At 46.5% G+C, this 17,334-nt stretch overlaps 1 protein-coding gene and 2 long non-coding RNA genes across 15 annotated transcripts in view; 2 read left to right on the top strand and 1 right to left on the bottom strand.

Moving 5' to 3' along the window:
* The first annotated feature begins 618 nt into the window (after positions 1–618).
* On the top strand, positions 619–7,621 carry LOC101677990. Its single transcript, XR_001180727.2, has 4 exons — positions 619–1,029; positions 1,199–1,259; positions 2,398–2,510; positions 2,633–7,621. It is a non-coding gene; the product is annotated as an uncharacterized LOC101677990 (long non-coding RNA).
* Positions 7,622–7,666: 45 nt separating this feature from the next.
* Positions 7,667–12,554, top strand: LOC123392612. Of its 2 annotated transcripts, none has more exons than XR_006607343.1 (3): positions 7,667–10,572; positions 11,001–11,187; positions 11,638–12,554. It is a non-coding gene; the product is annotated as an uncharacterized LOC123392612 (long non-coding RNA). The 2 variants fall into 2 exon arrangements; XR_006607342.1 differs by having other exon boundaries at positions 10,987–11,187.
* A 1,566-nt stretch (positions 12,555–14,120) lies between these two features.
* BCAS1 (brain enriched myelin associated protein 1) overlaps positions 14,121–17,334 on the bottom strand; it is a 93,355-nt gene continuing 90,141 nt past the window's right edge. For all 12 annotated transcript variants that reach the window (XM_045082060.1, XM_045082061.1, XM_045082063.1 and 9 more), the window contains one exon: positions 14,121–15,149. In XM_045082060.1, coding sequence (XP_044937995.1) covers positions 15,075–15,149 — 75 coding nt within the window. In that variant the 3' untranslated portion in view covers positions 14,121–15,074. The remainder of the gene's footprint in view (positions 15,150–17,334) is intronic.

Below are 17,334 nucleotides of genomic sequence, written 5' to 3'. Positions count from 1 at the left end.
ACAGAGCTCAGTGGGCTGGGATGCGAGCTGGCAACCGAAGGCTGACCCTGAGCCAGTTCTGTGAAGAGAGGAGAAGGCCGGTCCTCTCCCTCACGCTGGGCCCCCTCATGTCCCCCAACATGGCGGGAAGCAGCAGGGCCGCATGATGAATCCTGCAAACACCGCACATCTGACACACCCCTATGCAATCCCTGCTCTCTCTGAACAGCTCTGTGGCTTCCGGAAAATTCTATAACTTCTTTGTACTTCAGCTTTCTCCCGTGTGGGAAGGGGATGCAGATTCCCCACCTCAGTGGGTTCCTCTGTAGATGCACTGGAACTCGGGGCGACCGTGTAGCCATTCCTGAGTCGGTGGTTTTAATTCTCAGGGTTATCTGATTTTATGTTCTTCTCACGCTACCTTAGGGCCCTAATTCAGGGGATGGAGTCAAAAAAGGCCAGTTTGGGGAGAAAGACCCTCTTGTTGACCCTCTGGTGTTTCTGTGACAGTCCCAGACTGGCCTCCATTTGGAGGCAATGAGCTCATTGGTGAAGCGCCATTGCCTTCAGATGTGTCCCCGCCACCTTTCAGACGCGTGCCTGGAGCTCACATAGATGAGATCATCCTGTCATGTTTCCTTCAAGTAGGTCCTGCAAACAGCCATTTCTCACCTCCTCTCCGGCAACCACGCTGACTGAAGCTGACATCTTCTTTCCGGAAGCCGTGGCAATGGCCTGCTCCACGGTTCTCCGCATTCATTCTTACCATTTCCAGTGAACTTTGGGAACAACCAAAATAAGAAGAACCAATCTGGAGAGAGGACTGGTACTCGTGGAGCTAGCGGTTTTGGAGGCTGGAACCCTGGGGTCTGAAGCCTGCCCGGGTCAGTTAGTTACTGACTTACGTACCAGCCAAGGTAGCAGAGCTTCTTTCACACCCACGGCTGCCTGGAGACCCCATGAAGGACCCCACAGAGGACCACCACCAGCTTGCAGTCGCCCATCGCTGCTCTGAGACGGGAGCCCCCGTGGCTGTCTCTGCCTTATGAGGTAAGTGCCTCTGAGTCAAATCGAGGGTTGCGATTCCACCTACCCCTCTCCCCCACGCTTCCCCAGCACAAGGAGGGAGACATTTGTCACCCAACACGCCATCTGATGCTGGAGTTGCTGCTTCAGGAGACATGTGCCTACCTGAAAATCTTTCTCTGCCACTTTCTAGAGCCAATTTTTGGATGCACCAGTGGTCCAATGAGATTTCTTCTGACGTATATCCACAAAGGGTGGGTTTTTTTTTTTACTATTATTTGACAAAAACATCCAAATATTCATATCTTCTATTGATGTGCTGGCAGAGTTGTGGGTTTTGTATCTTTTTTTTTTTTTTTTTTGGAAAGAGTGAAAAGTGGTGCTTCAAAATGGTAACAGGATCACCACAAGATTTCATCATCTCAAGGAACTCATTTTATTACCACTGAAACTTATGGAAGGAATCCCATTTTGGTTTCATCTTTGGGGGCTCCTTTCTTAGTTAACTCAAAGGGTGAGTTTGGAATGTTCAACTCGGTATTCTGTGATTCTCTGAAGACATTTTTACCAAAAAAGGCAAAATGCTATATAGAGAGCTGTACACTGGGGTGATGTCTGAAGAGTGGTCTGCAGTAATTCTCCAAACAGGACAGCGAAAGAGAAGTGGCTTATCCAGCACGTGCCCATCGAGGGGATGAGAGTTCCAGGAGCCATAAAGATTGCAATTGTCCAGTTTATGAAAAAACTTAAAAGAATGTATATGATATAATTACAATCATCATCTTATGTACTAAATTAGGTATGCAAAGCATAAGACAAAGTAGTTGGCTTTGACTTGAACAGTCAGACAATCTGTATCCAATATTGATCATCTGCTGTAAGCCAGGCACTTTCAAAACAATGACAAAATCAGGGCGCCTGGGTGGCTCAGTGGGTTTAAAGCCTCTGCCTTCAGCTCAGGTTGTGATCTCAGGGTCCTGAGATCGAGCCCCACATCGGGCTCTCTGCTCGCCAGGGAGTCTGCTTCCCCATCTCAATCTCGCTGCCTGCCTCTCTGCTTACTTGTGATCTCTGTCTGTCAAATAAATAAATAAAAATATTTTTTAAAATGACATAATCAGTATAAAAAAATATTTGAAGCTACCATGATTGAGCCGAGGAGATGGGATTATGACAGACTCTTTCGCTATTATTCTCTCCTAACATTTTTTTAAAATGCTGTGATTTCATAATTTCAAAAAAGGAAAGGAATATTTGAAACAGCAGAATGACAAAGTTGCAAATGCTAATTTTGTGAGCTTAATCCTAAGCACTGCTCTGAGCAGGCTGTGAATAGTATCTGTTTTACCTCTGTAATGATGTATTATCAGTAACATCACTCCCACTTTACAGTAAAGAAATTGAGACACGATGTTTCATATCCGGTCCAATGTCTTGAAGCTAATTGGAAGGAGAACTGAGTGCCAGAATGTTCTTAATTACTACTTCAAATATATCACACGAGGGTACGTAACGCAATTATGTGTGGGATTTCCCAAAGTATATTCTTGATACTTGGCTTTTGGGGAGAGTGCCTCCTCACCTATACCGGAGTGTTCTCTGCTTTTCTTGTTTATCTCTTTCCCAGACCCAGACTCACAGATGATACTCAATCAGCAGATGCATAAACCAATTCATCTCTGATAAGAGAGGCCAGGAATTGGGCTGTCCACTTCATTTCTCAGAAGCGTCTGTCAACCTCGTGGGATTTTTATGGAGTTTTTTTCTGTACGTCTGACATTCCAAACTGAAACAGATGATGCCAGCCCAGTTCCTAAGAGAAGCAAACACTTAAACTGAGAAGACAGTGATAAAAACAGGAAATAACTTCACCCTGGGAATATTCCAGAAACCAAGTTTGAATAATTCCTTCATGTTCAGTTGAATACAGGTTGACTCCCAGGTTGACTCACTCATGTAAATACTCCTGACTATGTTATGACTGTTAAACACACACACACACACACACACACACACACACACACTTATCTTTCCAAAATGCTAACTATGCAGCATGAATCAGTCACTCTGGACGTTAGAGCACTGGGTTCTTCATCATCAACCTTGACTCCTGTCTTGTCATCCTCGCATCCAGTCCAGCAGCAAACCCTGCCCCTGCCACCCACCTTCTAAATTTGAGACTTACTCTAGAGGCCAGCACATGTCCACTTGGGTAAATGTTCCATGTACACTTGAAAAAGAATACATATTCTGTAGTCATCAGTTGCTTTGTTCTGTGTGTCAGTTAAGTGTGTTAAATAGTATTGGTCAAAATATTTCTATTCCTACTGATTTATTGTTGTTGGCTTGTCCGTTAGTTACTGATAGAAGAATGTCAAAGCCCACCACTATGATTGTGAATTTCTCTATTTCTCCTTTTAGATCTGGTGGTTTCTGCCTTATACACATTGAAGCTGTATTAGCAAGTGTTTCTAGACTTAGAATTGTTCTATCTTTCAGTGGGACTGACCCTTTTCATTATAAAATTCATTTTCTTTATTGTGCTGCTCTCATCTTAAAATCAACTTCATCTGATAGTAGAGTAACTAGTCAACTCTCTTTTGATTACTGTATGCATACAGTATCTTTTCCCATCTTTTATTTTCATCCTGTCTGTATGCTCATATTTAAAGATTATCTCTTGGAAGCAGAAAATAGTTGGGTTTTGTTTGTTCATTTAGTATGACAATCTCTTTTCATGTGAACATTTAGCTCATTTACATTTAATGTGATTATTAACACATTGCTAACACAATACTAATGCATTACTAGCTGTTTCATTCAGTTCCATCTGTTGTGAGTTCCATTTTCTTTATTATGAACTTTTACATTAATGACATCTTTTTAAGGTCATTCTCCTCTCTATTAGCTTGTTGCTTGTATATTTTCTTTTGTTGTTATCTTGCAGATTCCAGGGATGATCTTTGTCTTATTGTAGTTTAATAAAATTCCTGCTTTTAACACTTCTCTGGCAATGCAAGAAAATTAGGACCTGTTTAATTCCCCTTTCCTACTGCAAATATCAATTCTAGTTATATTTTAAACCTGGCAAGACATGATTATTATCTTTTAATGTAGTCAGTATTCATTTAGATTTGTCAACAATTTCTTCTATTGCTGCTCTTCATCCTTTCTTAAAATTTTAGTTTTCCTTCTGAGATTATCTTCTTTTTTTGTAAAGGACTTTCCTTTGTCTTTCTTTTAGGTAAAGTCTGCTGGTAATGTATTCACTCAGTTTTTGTCCGAAAATATGTTTATTTCATCTTAAATTTTGATGGATATTTTTTACTAGGTGTAGGATTATAGGTTGGTAGTTATTTTCTTTCAGCTCTTAATTTTTTTTAAAGGGTTTTATCTTTTGGCTTCCATCAGTTCTGCTGAAAAGTCAACTGCCAGTCTCCTTGTTGTTTTCCATTGAAGCGGAGCATGTGTCTCCATTTTTGGATGCCTTCGTACCATTTCTTTTTTTTGGTCTAGCTTTTGTAGTTGTTCTAATAGGTGAAATGGTCTGCAACTAACTATCTGGACATTTTTCCAGAAAGAAATTTTACATACTAAATGGCTATGGCCTTCCCCAGATAATGCTAAAGATAGCCACTGGAGCTGGAGGGAATGAGAAGTGATCTAGGGAGAGAGAAGTTAATATAGAAGGAGTACTTCTACTTAAGAGGAGTGGACCCCAGAAGATTAGTAGGAGTCTGGGAGCAAAGGACATTTCTAGGGGACAGAATGGTACTTTCTGAGAATAAATGGCCCCAGAGCCTGAGAGAGTTTAATATCTAATATTACATTTTGTATTTTTCTTTATTATGTTGTACTTCCCTGAAGTAATTGAGATTTAGAGAGTTTAATCAACATGTCTAATCTCAGGCAGCTAGGACACTACTGAGATCTGAACCCATGCCAGCAGACTCCAGAGCTCATGGGCTTTTAACCACTCAACTACACTAGAGACCAGAGACTTCCAAACTCTTCTGACTATAAACCATAATAAGAAACACATCATGAGTCTATATGCACATATTCATAATAAAAACTAACGTTTCACTAATTCATATGATGCATGTTACCTGTAACACATCGTGAACTACCCTCTCCTCTCCTCTCCTATCTTACTCTTTCCCGTTCCGTTCTACTCTGCGCCATTCCATTTCATCCTTTCCCGTTCTGTTTCCTGGATTAATGCTAATGGGTTGGTCTTCCATTCCGGATAAAAATCACTGCTGAAGACAATGACTTTTACCTTAAGGATTAATAAAGCACACAGCTCTGATTTGCTGGGGAAAGTTCCAAGAGAGAGAAAGAAGCACAAAGAAGCCACCTACATTATCGTTCCAGAGATTTTAACAGTAGAACAACTTTGGGGGTCATCCGTTTCAAATTCTCTGGTAGGCATCCTCCCATAGGTTTGTTAACTTTCAGCTGGCATTGAGCAAGCGGGATGGTATTTTGCCTGTTTGGGAGCCCATCTCAGTCCTTTCTACATAGCACAGGGCAGAACAGGCGCTCAGCAAATGTTTGTTGCCGGAGTCAAATAAAGGGTCATGGGGGATGCATCTCAGAGTTTTCTCTGCTCTCATGTTCCCTATTCATCCCTGAATGAAGAGGCCTATGACATCTCACTCTGGGTCAGAGTCAACAGTAAAAGAATCTCCTAGAAAGATCACTTCCCCCAACTTGCTGTCTTAGTCTGCTGTGGCACCAAGGGATTAAAGAAACATTCCCACCTCCCTACCCGCTCCAGAATTTCCTGTCCTGTCTTGTGGTTGATTTAAAATATTTCAACTCCCACCTCCCCCTTTCTTACCATTTCTTCTTCATGGCTAAAGAGGTTATACATTGGCAAAGGAAATGATTAAGCAAATCCAAAGACCTTGGCCAGGGACCTGATTTTTCAAGGGCCTCGTTTTGGAGAGCTGAAGAAATCTGTGTGAGGAAGGGTTTGCACATACGTTTTTAGCCTTAGTCAGGACTGGTGCACAATTTCCTGTTTTTATATCCTCAAAACTGCTAAGCCCCTTGTGAACAACTGGCCAGCACAGAGAGGGAGGGGGGTGTGGGGGTTGCGGGGAGAGGGCTGGGGAAGGAAGGACAGAGCTATTCCTCCTCCAGTTCTGGCACAACTTCAGTGAAAGTGGAAAGTTTGGGGGTTTTTTTTTTGTTTTGTTTTGTTTTTTTAAGGCAATGAAATAGAGACTAGAGGCAGATTCTAGGCATTGAAGTCAAGCCTTTGAGTGGTAAAGAAGGGAAGAAACAAGTTTGAGCAGGAATTTTAATGGGCTGCCAGGTACTCAAAGGAGCAGTTGAATCTCAAGATGTCCCGTAGAGCACGAGCATGTTGTAGGCACTCATGCGCCAGGCACAGTGCTAACTGCTTTGTGTGGAATATATCGTTAGACCCGCCTTGCAACGCCGCGTGGTAGATTCCCTTGTCATCCTCCATTGTATGGACACCACAGTGACGTTGAAGAAGTTAGGTGACTTCATGTTGCTGGGACCATCACATACATGTTCATTTGTCTAATTCCAGGGTTGGCTTGGGGCCCTGACAACGTTGCTTTCTGATGTTAGTTTTCTCTCTAAGCCAGGCTTTAGGTTGTGCTGGGGCATTTATTTGCCCATTGGTTTTTAGTGTTCCCCTTCAAATTTCATTTCCCAGGTTCCATTGCCAACTGGCTTCGGTTAGGTTCAGACAGCAGGGGGCGCTGCCACCAAGCCATTTTTCCTATACTCTCCCATCAGCAGAGAGGTAGTGCTTCCCCGCTCTGGACCCCAGGCCCCCTCTGGACCCCAGCTACCCTCCGGCAACCTCCCCCAGCCCCATGTGGTGCTCCACTTTCCACATGGTGTCCAGCTCCCCTGGCACTGGGAACAGGACCTCTTTTTGTCTGTCTGGCCCCGTTGGTATTTGGTATTACAGTTTCCTTCCGTGTCCAGTCTCTTGGGTGGTCTCCTCGTCGTGTGCCTGCTTTTTTACCTCACCCAGCACCTATGAATTCCCCTCTATTAAACTACTTGGCACAAGGACCCTAAGTGAGATACAGATGTTTGTGCCGTAGACACAGACCCTGAGACGAGAACTTGGTTGCAGGTAGTTTGTTTGGGACGTGATCCCAGGAAGCACAAAGGAGGGAGAGTGTGTTCATGAGAAAGTCACTACTGCGGGCAGCTAGGATTCAGTCGTGCCGGGGACCGTGCGGGAGCATTTAGAAGACACCTCAAAATCGTCCCTCTGAGGGGTGGGGGAGCTGAGATACTTATCTGCCATCTCCTCGTTGGTTGAAGGTTGTCCCTAGGGGCGTCAAATTTTAGGCATTTCCAGAACACCCTACATGTGGGCTGAATGAGTTCTCACAGCCCCTGGAGAAAGCCACTGAGAAGAAAAGCCAATAGTGGAGGGATCTTTGAGGTAGGAGCTCTCAGTGCTGTATGTGACCTCTGGAGTGAGCTGAAGAGAAATGAGATGGGGCATCCACAGCATCCGCTACCGTGGCCAACTGGTTAATATATATATTTTTAAAGATTTTATTTATTTGTCAGAGAGAGGGGGAGCACACAAGCAGGGGGAGCAGCAGGCAGGGGGAGAAGCAGGCTCCTGCTGAGCAAGGAGCCCGATGTGGGACTCGATCCTAGGACCCCAGGATCATGACCTGAGCTGAAGGCAGTCGCCCAACAGACTGAGCCACCCAGGAGTCCCCAAACTGGTTAATATTATAAGATAGAACCGAGGAAAACCAAAGGCACACTCGAGTGTATTCCCCAGAAACTTCACTTTAGAATGAGATGGACATCATGGAAAACCAACATTTTCTTTTTCTTCTCTCTTCCTTCTTTCCTTTTTTCTTGGATGAGCCAGTCAGCTAACTGGTTGCCAGAATGGAAAGGGCCTGGCACACAGTTTAATCCTAAAGACTGGGTGGCCCTTGAGCCCATGAAAGTGAAGACATGTGTTCCACCTCGGGCAGATGTCCGTGTCCTCAGCCCTTACCACTTGCCAGGCACTGTCCTTACAAGCTATAAATGCGTTGTCGCGTTTACTCTTCTCGGCAACTCTCTGAATTCAGTTCTGCTATTATTCCCATTCTGCAGAGGAACAAATTAAGGCTTTCTACGTGAAATATCTTGCTCACGATCTCCCAGCCTTGGGTCATAGGTGTGGATCGTCTGGGTGGATCAGGGGCCAGAGTCCAAACCTACATTTATGACACTTGGAAATGGGCATTTAAACATTCTCGGAGGGACCAGTGCCAGTTAGAGGTTTAATCTGAGTGGGTATTTCTTATACCTTTAAAAGAGGCTTAAGAAGAAAATGATTATACTTTGTATTGCCTACGAGATAGTTCAGCTCACTCAATGAGTTTATGTTAGATCTTACCTGCGACCGAAATACAGATGGGACTCTGCGGCCCTCCGGCTCAGATCTTTTTTTCCCTACTTCCCAGGAGAAGTTCTACCTTCTTACTGTGGGCTCTTTACTTCATGTCCTTGACGATCTGGTCTGCGCCTCCTCTCCAGCCTCCACCATCTTGTTTGTCCCCCCCAGAGCCTCCCTCTGACCATGTGGAACAACTTGCCATTCTCTCGGCAGACCCTGGGCTTTGGCACTTCCTATTCTGCTGGGAACGACTTTGGTCAAGTCTTCATCATTCCTTAGGAGTTAGCTCAACTGTCACCACCTCCAATGGCCAGCCTTCATCCCCTGTAGTCTTGCAGCAGTGCCTTCCTCTGAGTTCCACGACACCCTACATTCACTTATCATACGTTATATTATTATTGTCCTTTTGCCTGCCCGTCTTTCCCACAGGCAAGAAAACATGCCAGTAAGAGCTTAGGTTGGGTTTCAGCCTTGGCTCTAACATGTGTGCCCTTGAACAACATGGCTTCTCCTCTCTGAACCGTAATTTCCTCATCTGTAAAATGGGCAGTAAGCAAGGTAATTTACGTGGCGCACAATGGCTGGCTTGTAGTAAGTCCAGTGCTGGCTATGTATCTTCAGGGCTGGTCTTCTTCAACGGATCATCAGGGGAGTGGTAGCTCTACCTAGACCAGTGCTTTTCAAATTGTCTGCCTCAGAACTGCCTGGAGGGTTTGCTGAAACACACATTACTGGGCTCCACCTTGAGTTTTTGATCCAGTGGGTCTGGAGTCGGGCTTGGGAATTCTCATGTCTAATTAGTTCTCAGGCGATGCCAAGGCCGATTGGCCACACCCTGAGAACCACTAGGCGAGGCAACTGGAGGGGGGGTGGATGTCTGATTAAAGTGGCTGACCACTTGGTGCTGAGATAAACTCATACTAGAGCATAAGGCAACCCCTCACCAGTGGATGTGGCCACAGAATTTCTACTAATACAACCATTCAGCCAAGATTTGTTGAGCATCTACTGTGTCCAGACATTGTGCTAAATATTCATGACAGAGCAGTGAGGGACACAGACAAGAAAGTCCCCGACGTTGATGAGCTCGCAGTCTAAGGGCCCTGTTTTGGAGGGGGTGGGGGGGTGCTTCCACAGCTGGTCTGAGGAACTGCTAACTTTAAAGACACTGATGTCAAAAATTGCCTTGCTATTTATTGCATCATTGTAGTTGCCTCTAAATAATTGATTTTGCCAAAAGGATAAATCAAAACTGATTATGGTAATTCCATAATCCCCTTGTCCGGAACTGTAGCCTTGCACTGGCACTGATCTTAGGTGAAGTCAGCCCACGGAACAGGGCAGGGGAGAGTCTGGAGAATCAGAGCCAGGCTGTGATATAACATCTGTTCAATGACATGATAAATCTCTCTATAGTTATTACGATTTTAACTAGCCAATTGAAGTAGGAGTTTTCTGCTATGATGCTGAAGTTTCCCTATGACATAATAGCTCTCCTTTACAAAGCGCTTATGATGTGCCAGCCACTGGCTCCACGAAGTAGGCACAATTACTGTCCCATTGTTTAGGAGGAAACTGAGAGCAACGTTAAGTCCCTTGCCTGCAAGTTGGGTGCAGAGACGTGAAAGGTAAGGCTATGTTATGGAGCATGAAGAGCGGGTGAGGGGAACGTAAATCAATGCTTGGCCATGACACCAACCTAAATAGTTTACAATCACACTGTCCTTCCTTAAGCTTCTTCCAACCCTAAGCTGCTAAGAATGGAAGAACCAACCAACCGGACTTTGTCTTGGTCTGACCAACTGGGAATCATGGAAGGCAGTTGACTTGCCCAGGCTGGCCCCCTCTTGTTCTAGTTCTCCTCATTAAATTTGACTGCTTTCTAGAAGACAATCAACAAACACATTCTTAAGAGCTTTTTTGGCCCAACCTCCCGGTTAGGGAGTGAGGGAATAGGGCTTGGCTGGAGATGGTAGTTGCACCCTAGGTCCTAGAACTCCCCCATGTGGCCAGATTTCAACAAAACATCCTCCAAGGAGAGTCCTTCCCTTAAGCCATGAGCTCCTTCAATGGCAAACATTGCCAGAAAAGCAGCTGGGGGCCATTTTGTCAAGAACTGCTCCTTTGGAGAGAGAGAGAGAGAAGACATACAGGTGCGTGCGTCCCTGTGCCCTCGTAATAAAATACAACAAAGGTGGCAATTAAGTTCAGTTAGAGGTACACAGCTTTGAATTAGACGACGTATTCAGAAAGTGTTCTATAAATTGCTAAGGGCAAGAATGTGAGGCATATTAGAGTTATCTTTACATCTGTGAAATCCGCACCCGATGTCTGCTTTGGCCAATTAAAGGGCCAGGGGAGGGGGGATACAAAAATGAGCAGCTTTCTGGGGGCGGGGTGGGGGGTGGGGGGTGCGGGGGGAGAGAGCCGTGAGGGTTAAGCTCTCCAGAACACCAATTTATGCATAGGGCTAGATCCCTACCGGCTTTCAGGCCTGCACTAAGATCTGAATTACAAATTTACAGAATTTGCTGCTCAGTAAGTAATTTCTTTTCTCCCTAATGGAGCCCGTAATTTCCAGTGGGCCAGGGGCACCGTGTGTTCAGTGATGGAGTGAGGAAGATCTAGACCGTGGAGGAGGCTGATTTCTACTCACGGTGCAACGGCCTTTTAAGAAGGCTTCAAAAGGGAGCTTGGGAGGCCGGTTAAAACCAGCCCTTACCTTCCTTACCATTCTGCAAAGCCCGTGTCCTCTGCCTGCAACTTGGGTGAGTCGATCTCTGAAACTGTTTTCCTTTCCAAAATGTTCTTTACAGCAGGAAGGCTAGTTGATTTTCTTGTTTAGGGTTTAAGATCCACATGGGAGTGTTTGACATAAGAAATGACATTTGTCAGGCCCGGGTTGTGGAAATGAGCTCCCTTCTGGGGAGGCGCGGGGGTGGGGGGGTGGGGGGCGGGCAGGCACTGTGCGAAGGAACTAACAGGCCATAAATTCCAGGCTCTTGGAGTCTCATTTAATGGGGCCCTCTTGCATCTGGACCGTTTGCAAACAAATAAGGGCAGTCCAGCTCAAGAGTGTGTGTGTGTGTGTGTGTGTGTGTGTGTGTGTGTGTGTGTCGAAATCCCAGATAATTTGCTTAAAGGGCAGGGGGATGCAACCAAAGCCGAAGAACTTAACTTTCTTTCTCCTTTTCCCTTCCTTTTGGGCATTTCTGGAGGTATGCCTCCCCTTCCCTAGACGATGAATTCGCGAGGGACCTCACGGGCTGCTGAGTACAAGCGTGCTTTTGAATGGATGCTTTTATGGGTATCAGTCCAAAAGTCACCATCCGCGGGAACTGGAAAGCAGCGTTTTGTTTTTGTTTTGTTTTTGCTTCTCCCCCCCAGGGGCGGCCGGTTCAGCTCAAAAGCTCAATTCTTGGAAGGGCCACTTCTTCTTGACACTGGAGAAGACACCCTTCCCTGTGCACCTAAAAATAAAAAATAAATGAATAAATGAGTTTGTAAATTTTTAACAAGGCCCCCGGGCCCCCTCCCGTAGGCCAGAATTCCCTTTCAGCTGCAAGGCTTGCTTCGTGTTTCCGTGTACTCGGCCTTGCCATCCAAGTGGCCTTTCTGGGCTCCATATTTGGAGGAACTTCAGTCCCTGGAGGAACTCCCCTGGAGGCTTTTGAGACTCAAGAGCTTTGCAGAGCTCACTTGGGGGAGTTTCTGCTCGCTCTTTTTTTTTTTTTTTTTTAACAGGAGTTCAGCGGGAGGCATGGAAATTAGTATTGACTGTAAGTAAATGCATCAGGAATGAGCTCCCAGCTAAAAAAAAAAACAAAACAAAACAAAATCAAACAAACAACAAACTCTCAAAACTTGAAAATGAGGGTTTATCATGGTTCTGAGGCTACAGCTAGCTTTCCAATCCCCCAGATAAGTCATTGTTTGAGTCTGCTCTGGCTTAAGTTTTCTTGCCTTTAAAAACAGCAACAACAACTATGACAACCCTAAGCAATTTCATTAAAAGCTTGCTCTCTTTTTTGGCCAGGGCACTATGGAACCGTTACAGAAAGTGTTGGCTGTGCAGAGAGGTTCTCAGCAAAGAACATCATTGAAAATATTTTTTAAAATATCCCCCCCCCACCCGGCCCCCCGGGGAGTTGGGGGATGGGAGGGCTTCTTCTGCATTTAGTGACTCAGTCCTGCCTGGAGGCGTTTCTCATCAGGGCCAAAAGCCCCTGTGCCCAGTGAGGTGAAACTTGCAAATGAAACTGTCACCTTTCTCAATGGACTAGTATGGCCCAGAGCTCACCAAAGGTCACACAAGGCGACCCCCCCTGGTGCTCGGGGACAAAGAAATAAGCAGCTGCCTGTTTTCTTGAATCAGCCCATGCTCCCTGATGGTGCTGGTGGAGGAAAGTCACCCTGCCAGTAAGGGCTTCCCCAAAGGATTTTTTTCCTGATGCATGCCAAGTTAAGCATTCAGACCAGAAGTGGCATGAAGTCATTCTCAGCTGAGTGAGCCACAGACACTGATCCCCAAGGTTTGAGCAGCAGGTCTGAAGAAGCTAAGGAAAGGGCCTCTGATCTTTATCTGAAACCTAGCCTTGGGCCTTCCAAGCTGGGAGCGCTAGCAGACCCCCTGCCGCAACGGGCCCCCCACATCTGGTTTTTCAGGGATACCATCATTTTCCTGAACACCTTTTCCAAATGTCTTTTTTTTTTCTTTTGCCAAAGCCATGGTTTTATTTACTTAATGCGAAAACTTGTCAGAAGACCGTATTCAATGTTTACGTCAGATCATTGTCTGATGGATTTTTACAAGCTAGCGTGTATCTGCGGATCTATTTGTGTGCGTATGCATGTGAATGTGCATTCATTTATTCTTGTATGTAATATGTTGAGTATGGATGTGGACATACATTCTCCACTTCTGTATGTAAAGTACATTTATATGTAAGGACTGTTCCCTACCTCGATGCAAACACATTATCTGCATATCATGTGCCTATCTATAGTGGACATGGCCCAGGCACACAGCCTCTAGCTTCCCACTTCCCAGCGCAGTGGGAGCACCTTGCCTGTCGCACCACTTCCCAGGGTGTGCGGGAACTCAGCAGCGAGGGTACAAGGGCCGGCTCCCCTTGGCTCAAGGTCGAACTGAGTGGAAGGTGCAAGTCATGCTCCAGCGCCACCTAGGGGCTCAGGATGAAACTCAACTCCAGCTGAGGCCGATCCTCCTCCAGCAACCTCCCTGCCCTGTGGGTGGCTTCCTCTCTCCACCCCAAGTCCTCCTCCGGTTTATCACAGACTCTGGAATCTCTGCCTCAGGCTCTGCCCTAGGCAGCCTGGGCTCAGGCGGTGCTTTTATATAAGTGCCCGTGTATCTATGCAAATATATGTGCACCCAGTTCTATGGGCACGGGCCCATACACACGGAAATCTAGGAGCATCTGGGAGGCAGGACAAGATGGAGGAAGAAGACTGATGTTACTCTGTGGACAAGAAAGCTGTCTCAGAGAGTACAAGAGCCCTGCTTTAAAAGTTGAAAATTAAAAGATGCTTTAGATGTAAATGTATTTTTTTTATTAAATCAGAAAAAAAAGATACAGTATACATGGTATCAGTCAATCATATGCTACGTTGAATTACATTTTAATAGACTCATGGTCCTATTTACTCCTCTGTACACGTATTAAGAAAACCTCGGGTATTTGAATAATCTTCCAGAAATTTTTATTAACTGGGGTTATGGGGAGGGTTTTATCAGAAAACATCCTGAGAACATTAGGAAATTACAGACAGACTTGAGATAAGTGTCAGACAGAACAGATGAAGCAAGCCCCTCCGCCATCTGAGAAGCATTAATAATGTGAGATCGCAGAGACCGAATCTTTGTTAGGGCTCCGGGACGCAGGATTAAAATGGAGACCTCAGTGCCCCCTTGTGTTGCAAAGTAGACTTGCAACTTCATTCACTCAAGTTCTGCTTTTTTTTTTGTTTGTTTGTTTCTTTTTTTGAAGTTGCCCTCCTCACTGAGTTTCAAAAAGCAACTGTTTCCCCCAATCATTTCGAACCCTCTGCGGCCAATCTTTCCCTTTCTCATCAATAACTTTCAAGGACCCTATTCGACAAGCAACGCCTATTCATTCCTTTTCCATTCCCCACACATTCCATTCCAGGAAATTGGCAACCCCCGCCCCCGCCCCCCGAGCCCATGCTGTCCCTCCCAGAAATGTGAACTTAAACGGATTTTTGTCTCTCCTCTTTGAGTGTAGAGGATGAGCGCGTATTTCCTACAAAGCTTAATTCCTTCGAGCCGGCATTCTTCTTCTGCAACTTACTTGCCTCTGCCATTTCACATAACTTACTCGGAAAGCCTTCCTCCGCCCGCTCCACCCCTGCCTGGCAACCATGAAGTCTCCCGACCTGACTGGTTCAGCGGCTAAACCATCTTGACGACTCCTTCCGGGAAAAGATTGGACCAGAGACGTAAATAATACACCTCAATATACAACAGCTCAGGCTTAATTTGTAGGCAGAATTTCATTGGAAATGATGGCCATTAAAAGAGAACTATGTACACGGAGTGGGCTAGGGGAGGGAATGGAGCAGGGAGCAGACTTCTCGCTGGCAGGACAACTTGGTGGGAACTGTAGTGATTTGTTTACTTGGATTTGCCAACCGGTCCGATGGATACGGGGTCTGTTTGCACTTGGGCGTCCGACATCCGCTTTGGTCCCTGGAGAAAAATATAAAGTTGCACCCTAATGAAAGTCTGAAATATCGCGAGCGGTGACCACCATTATCTCGCACTTACTCCATGCCAGCTCTTATGTTAAACAAACAGACCCTGTTGCATGAGTGGGGGATGACAGAAAGGTCTCCCACCAGATGTGGGATGCAATGCCCAGTTCTATCGCTTTCCGGCTCTGTGACAACTTGGAGGAATGACTCAACTCTTTGAACTGAGTTTCTTCATCTTTCCAGTGGGGGAGATACAACTTATCTCAGAGGTCTGCTCCAAGGTAAAGCGAGTCCCCCTTCTGGCCCCCATGAGGCATGGATTTTGGCGATCAGAGGTATTGAGGTCACCTCCGTCCTGCCTATGGTCTCAGGACTGCCCTTCGCCAGGCCAAGCTCACCCTCGCCTGGTCCTCTCGTCAGCCCAGTGAGACAGGCAGTGATGATTAGCCCAGTTGTACAGATGTGCAACAGGCTCTAAGAGAAGTCAGGACCGGCTTATGGAGCATAGGACGGGCCCTCCTGACTTGGAATCAGAACCTCAGAGCACCTGCTCTCCAGGCTCCCGCCTGGGTCTTGTCCACTCTTTCCAAGCCCTGCCTCAGGTCAGCCTGTGCCCAGTGAACAGGGCCAAAGGTGACAGGCAGGGGAATAAAGAATAGGCCCTATCTTCTTTCTGATCTCCGTTCCTCTGCAAAACGGACTCCGAGCACCACTTGAGCACGTCAGGGATCCGCGGCAGTGAGGCAGATGAGGACACCATCGAGTGGGTGACTCTTGGGCAAAAGTGGGGGTGGGGAAAATACTCCTTCTCCAGTCAGAGCCCATGCTGATCAAATAGCTGTTTCCATAGACACATGTATGTGTCTGTCCATACACACATGCACATACACACGAGACATTCTGACATTTCCTTTCTCAACCGAGTCCCTCTGCTCAAAAGCCAAATGCTTGCAAACAGTGGCCCTTGATGAGTTCTAAAGGTTTCCTTCCAGTTTTTTTCAGACACAGCACGACATGCCAAGGAAGCTGCCCCCATTAGAATCCAGGCAGCACGGCGACGAAGGAGCGGAGAAGGAAGGAGCCGAGCAGAGAGGACCGCTCCTGGAGGGCGAAGAGGAAGCAGGGCTGGGCAGGCAGTGAATCTGGGAACCCACTGGGGCAGATGGCCTTGGGCAGGGAGAAAGGGAGGCGGCATGCGGACAGGGAGGATGAGCTGCAGGGGGAGGAGTCCCACATGGGCTTAGGTGACAGCACTGCGGGCCGATGTCCCAACTGGGGACAACTGCTGGGGGTCAGGCTCCAGTCCAAACGCAAGGTCCCGGAGTATTTGCCGGGGGGAAATGGTAGCGAGTACTACGGAATTCCTGCTTCATGTCAGGTACTGGACCCCTGAGGACACACATTCACTCGATTCCCCAGGAACCCTAGAGTGGTTGCTGTCTTTATCACCTCAACTTTGCACAGGGGCAACCTGAGGCTCCGAGGGATGAAATGACTAACCCAAGGTCACACAGCTAGGAAGTGGTAGGTCCAGGACTCCAGGGAAGCTGCCCAAATTCACAGCACAGGCTCCTGGGCACTGCTCTGTTCTTTCCACTGCCCTAGGTGCTATGTGGTCACCTCTGGGCTTCTTAGCTCTGGCCCCACTGACACTCTGGGCTCCCCCACCCCCATCTATCAAAGGTCACTGATACCCACAGATATTCAGGGACAGGGACAATCAGGAATGCCCCATTGGTTCAGGGCAGTTTATCTCATGTACCTGCCCCATGACTATCACACTGAAGGTTAACTACAGCGCCATGGCTGCTCTGTGCGCTGTGGGATATTTATCAACATCCCTGGTCTCCACCCACCATGTCCCCACAGCACCTACTCCCCGTAGTGACCCTCAGAATGGTCTCTGGACATTGCTGAGTGTCTCCTGCAGAGAAAATCACGGGTTCAGAACTACTGGATGAGAGACACCCTGTTAGCTCCAGGGATTTCGTGGGTAAAGAGATACACAGAGAACATTCCATGAGCCTCTGACCAAAAAATTAAATAAAACAAATAAAATAAAACCCAGAAAACTACAAAAAACCACCATGAAAGCGGGGAACTCACTGGGCCCATGAGCTCAGCATCTTCCCAGAACAGCGCCCTCCCCACGCGGTACACACCCCAGACACTGTGGTTTG

This window comes from Mustela putorius, unplaced genomic scaffold, assembly GCF_011764305.1.
Source record: "Mustela putorius furo isolate JIRA1106 unplaced genomic scaffold, ASM1176430v1.1 tig00000592_pilon_pilon_pilon, whole genome shotgun sequence".
NCBI classification, from domain to species: Eukaryota; Metazoa; Chordata; class Mammalia; order Carnivora; family Mustelidae; genus Mustela; species Mustela putorius.
This window is presented reverse-complemented; position numbering and strand designations above follow the sequence as displayed.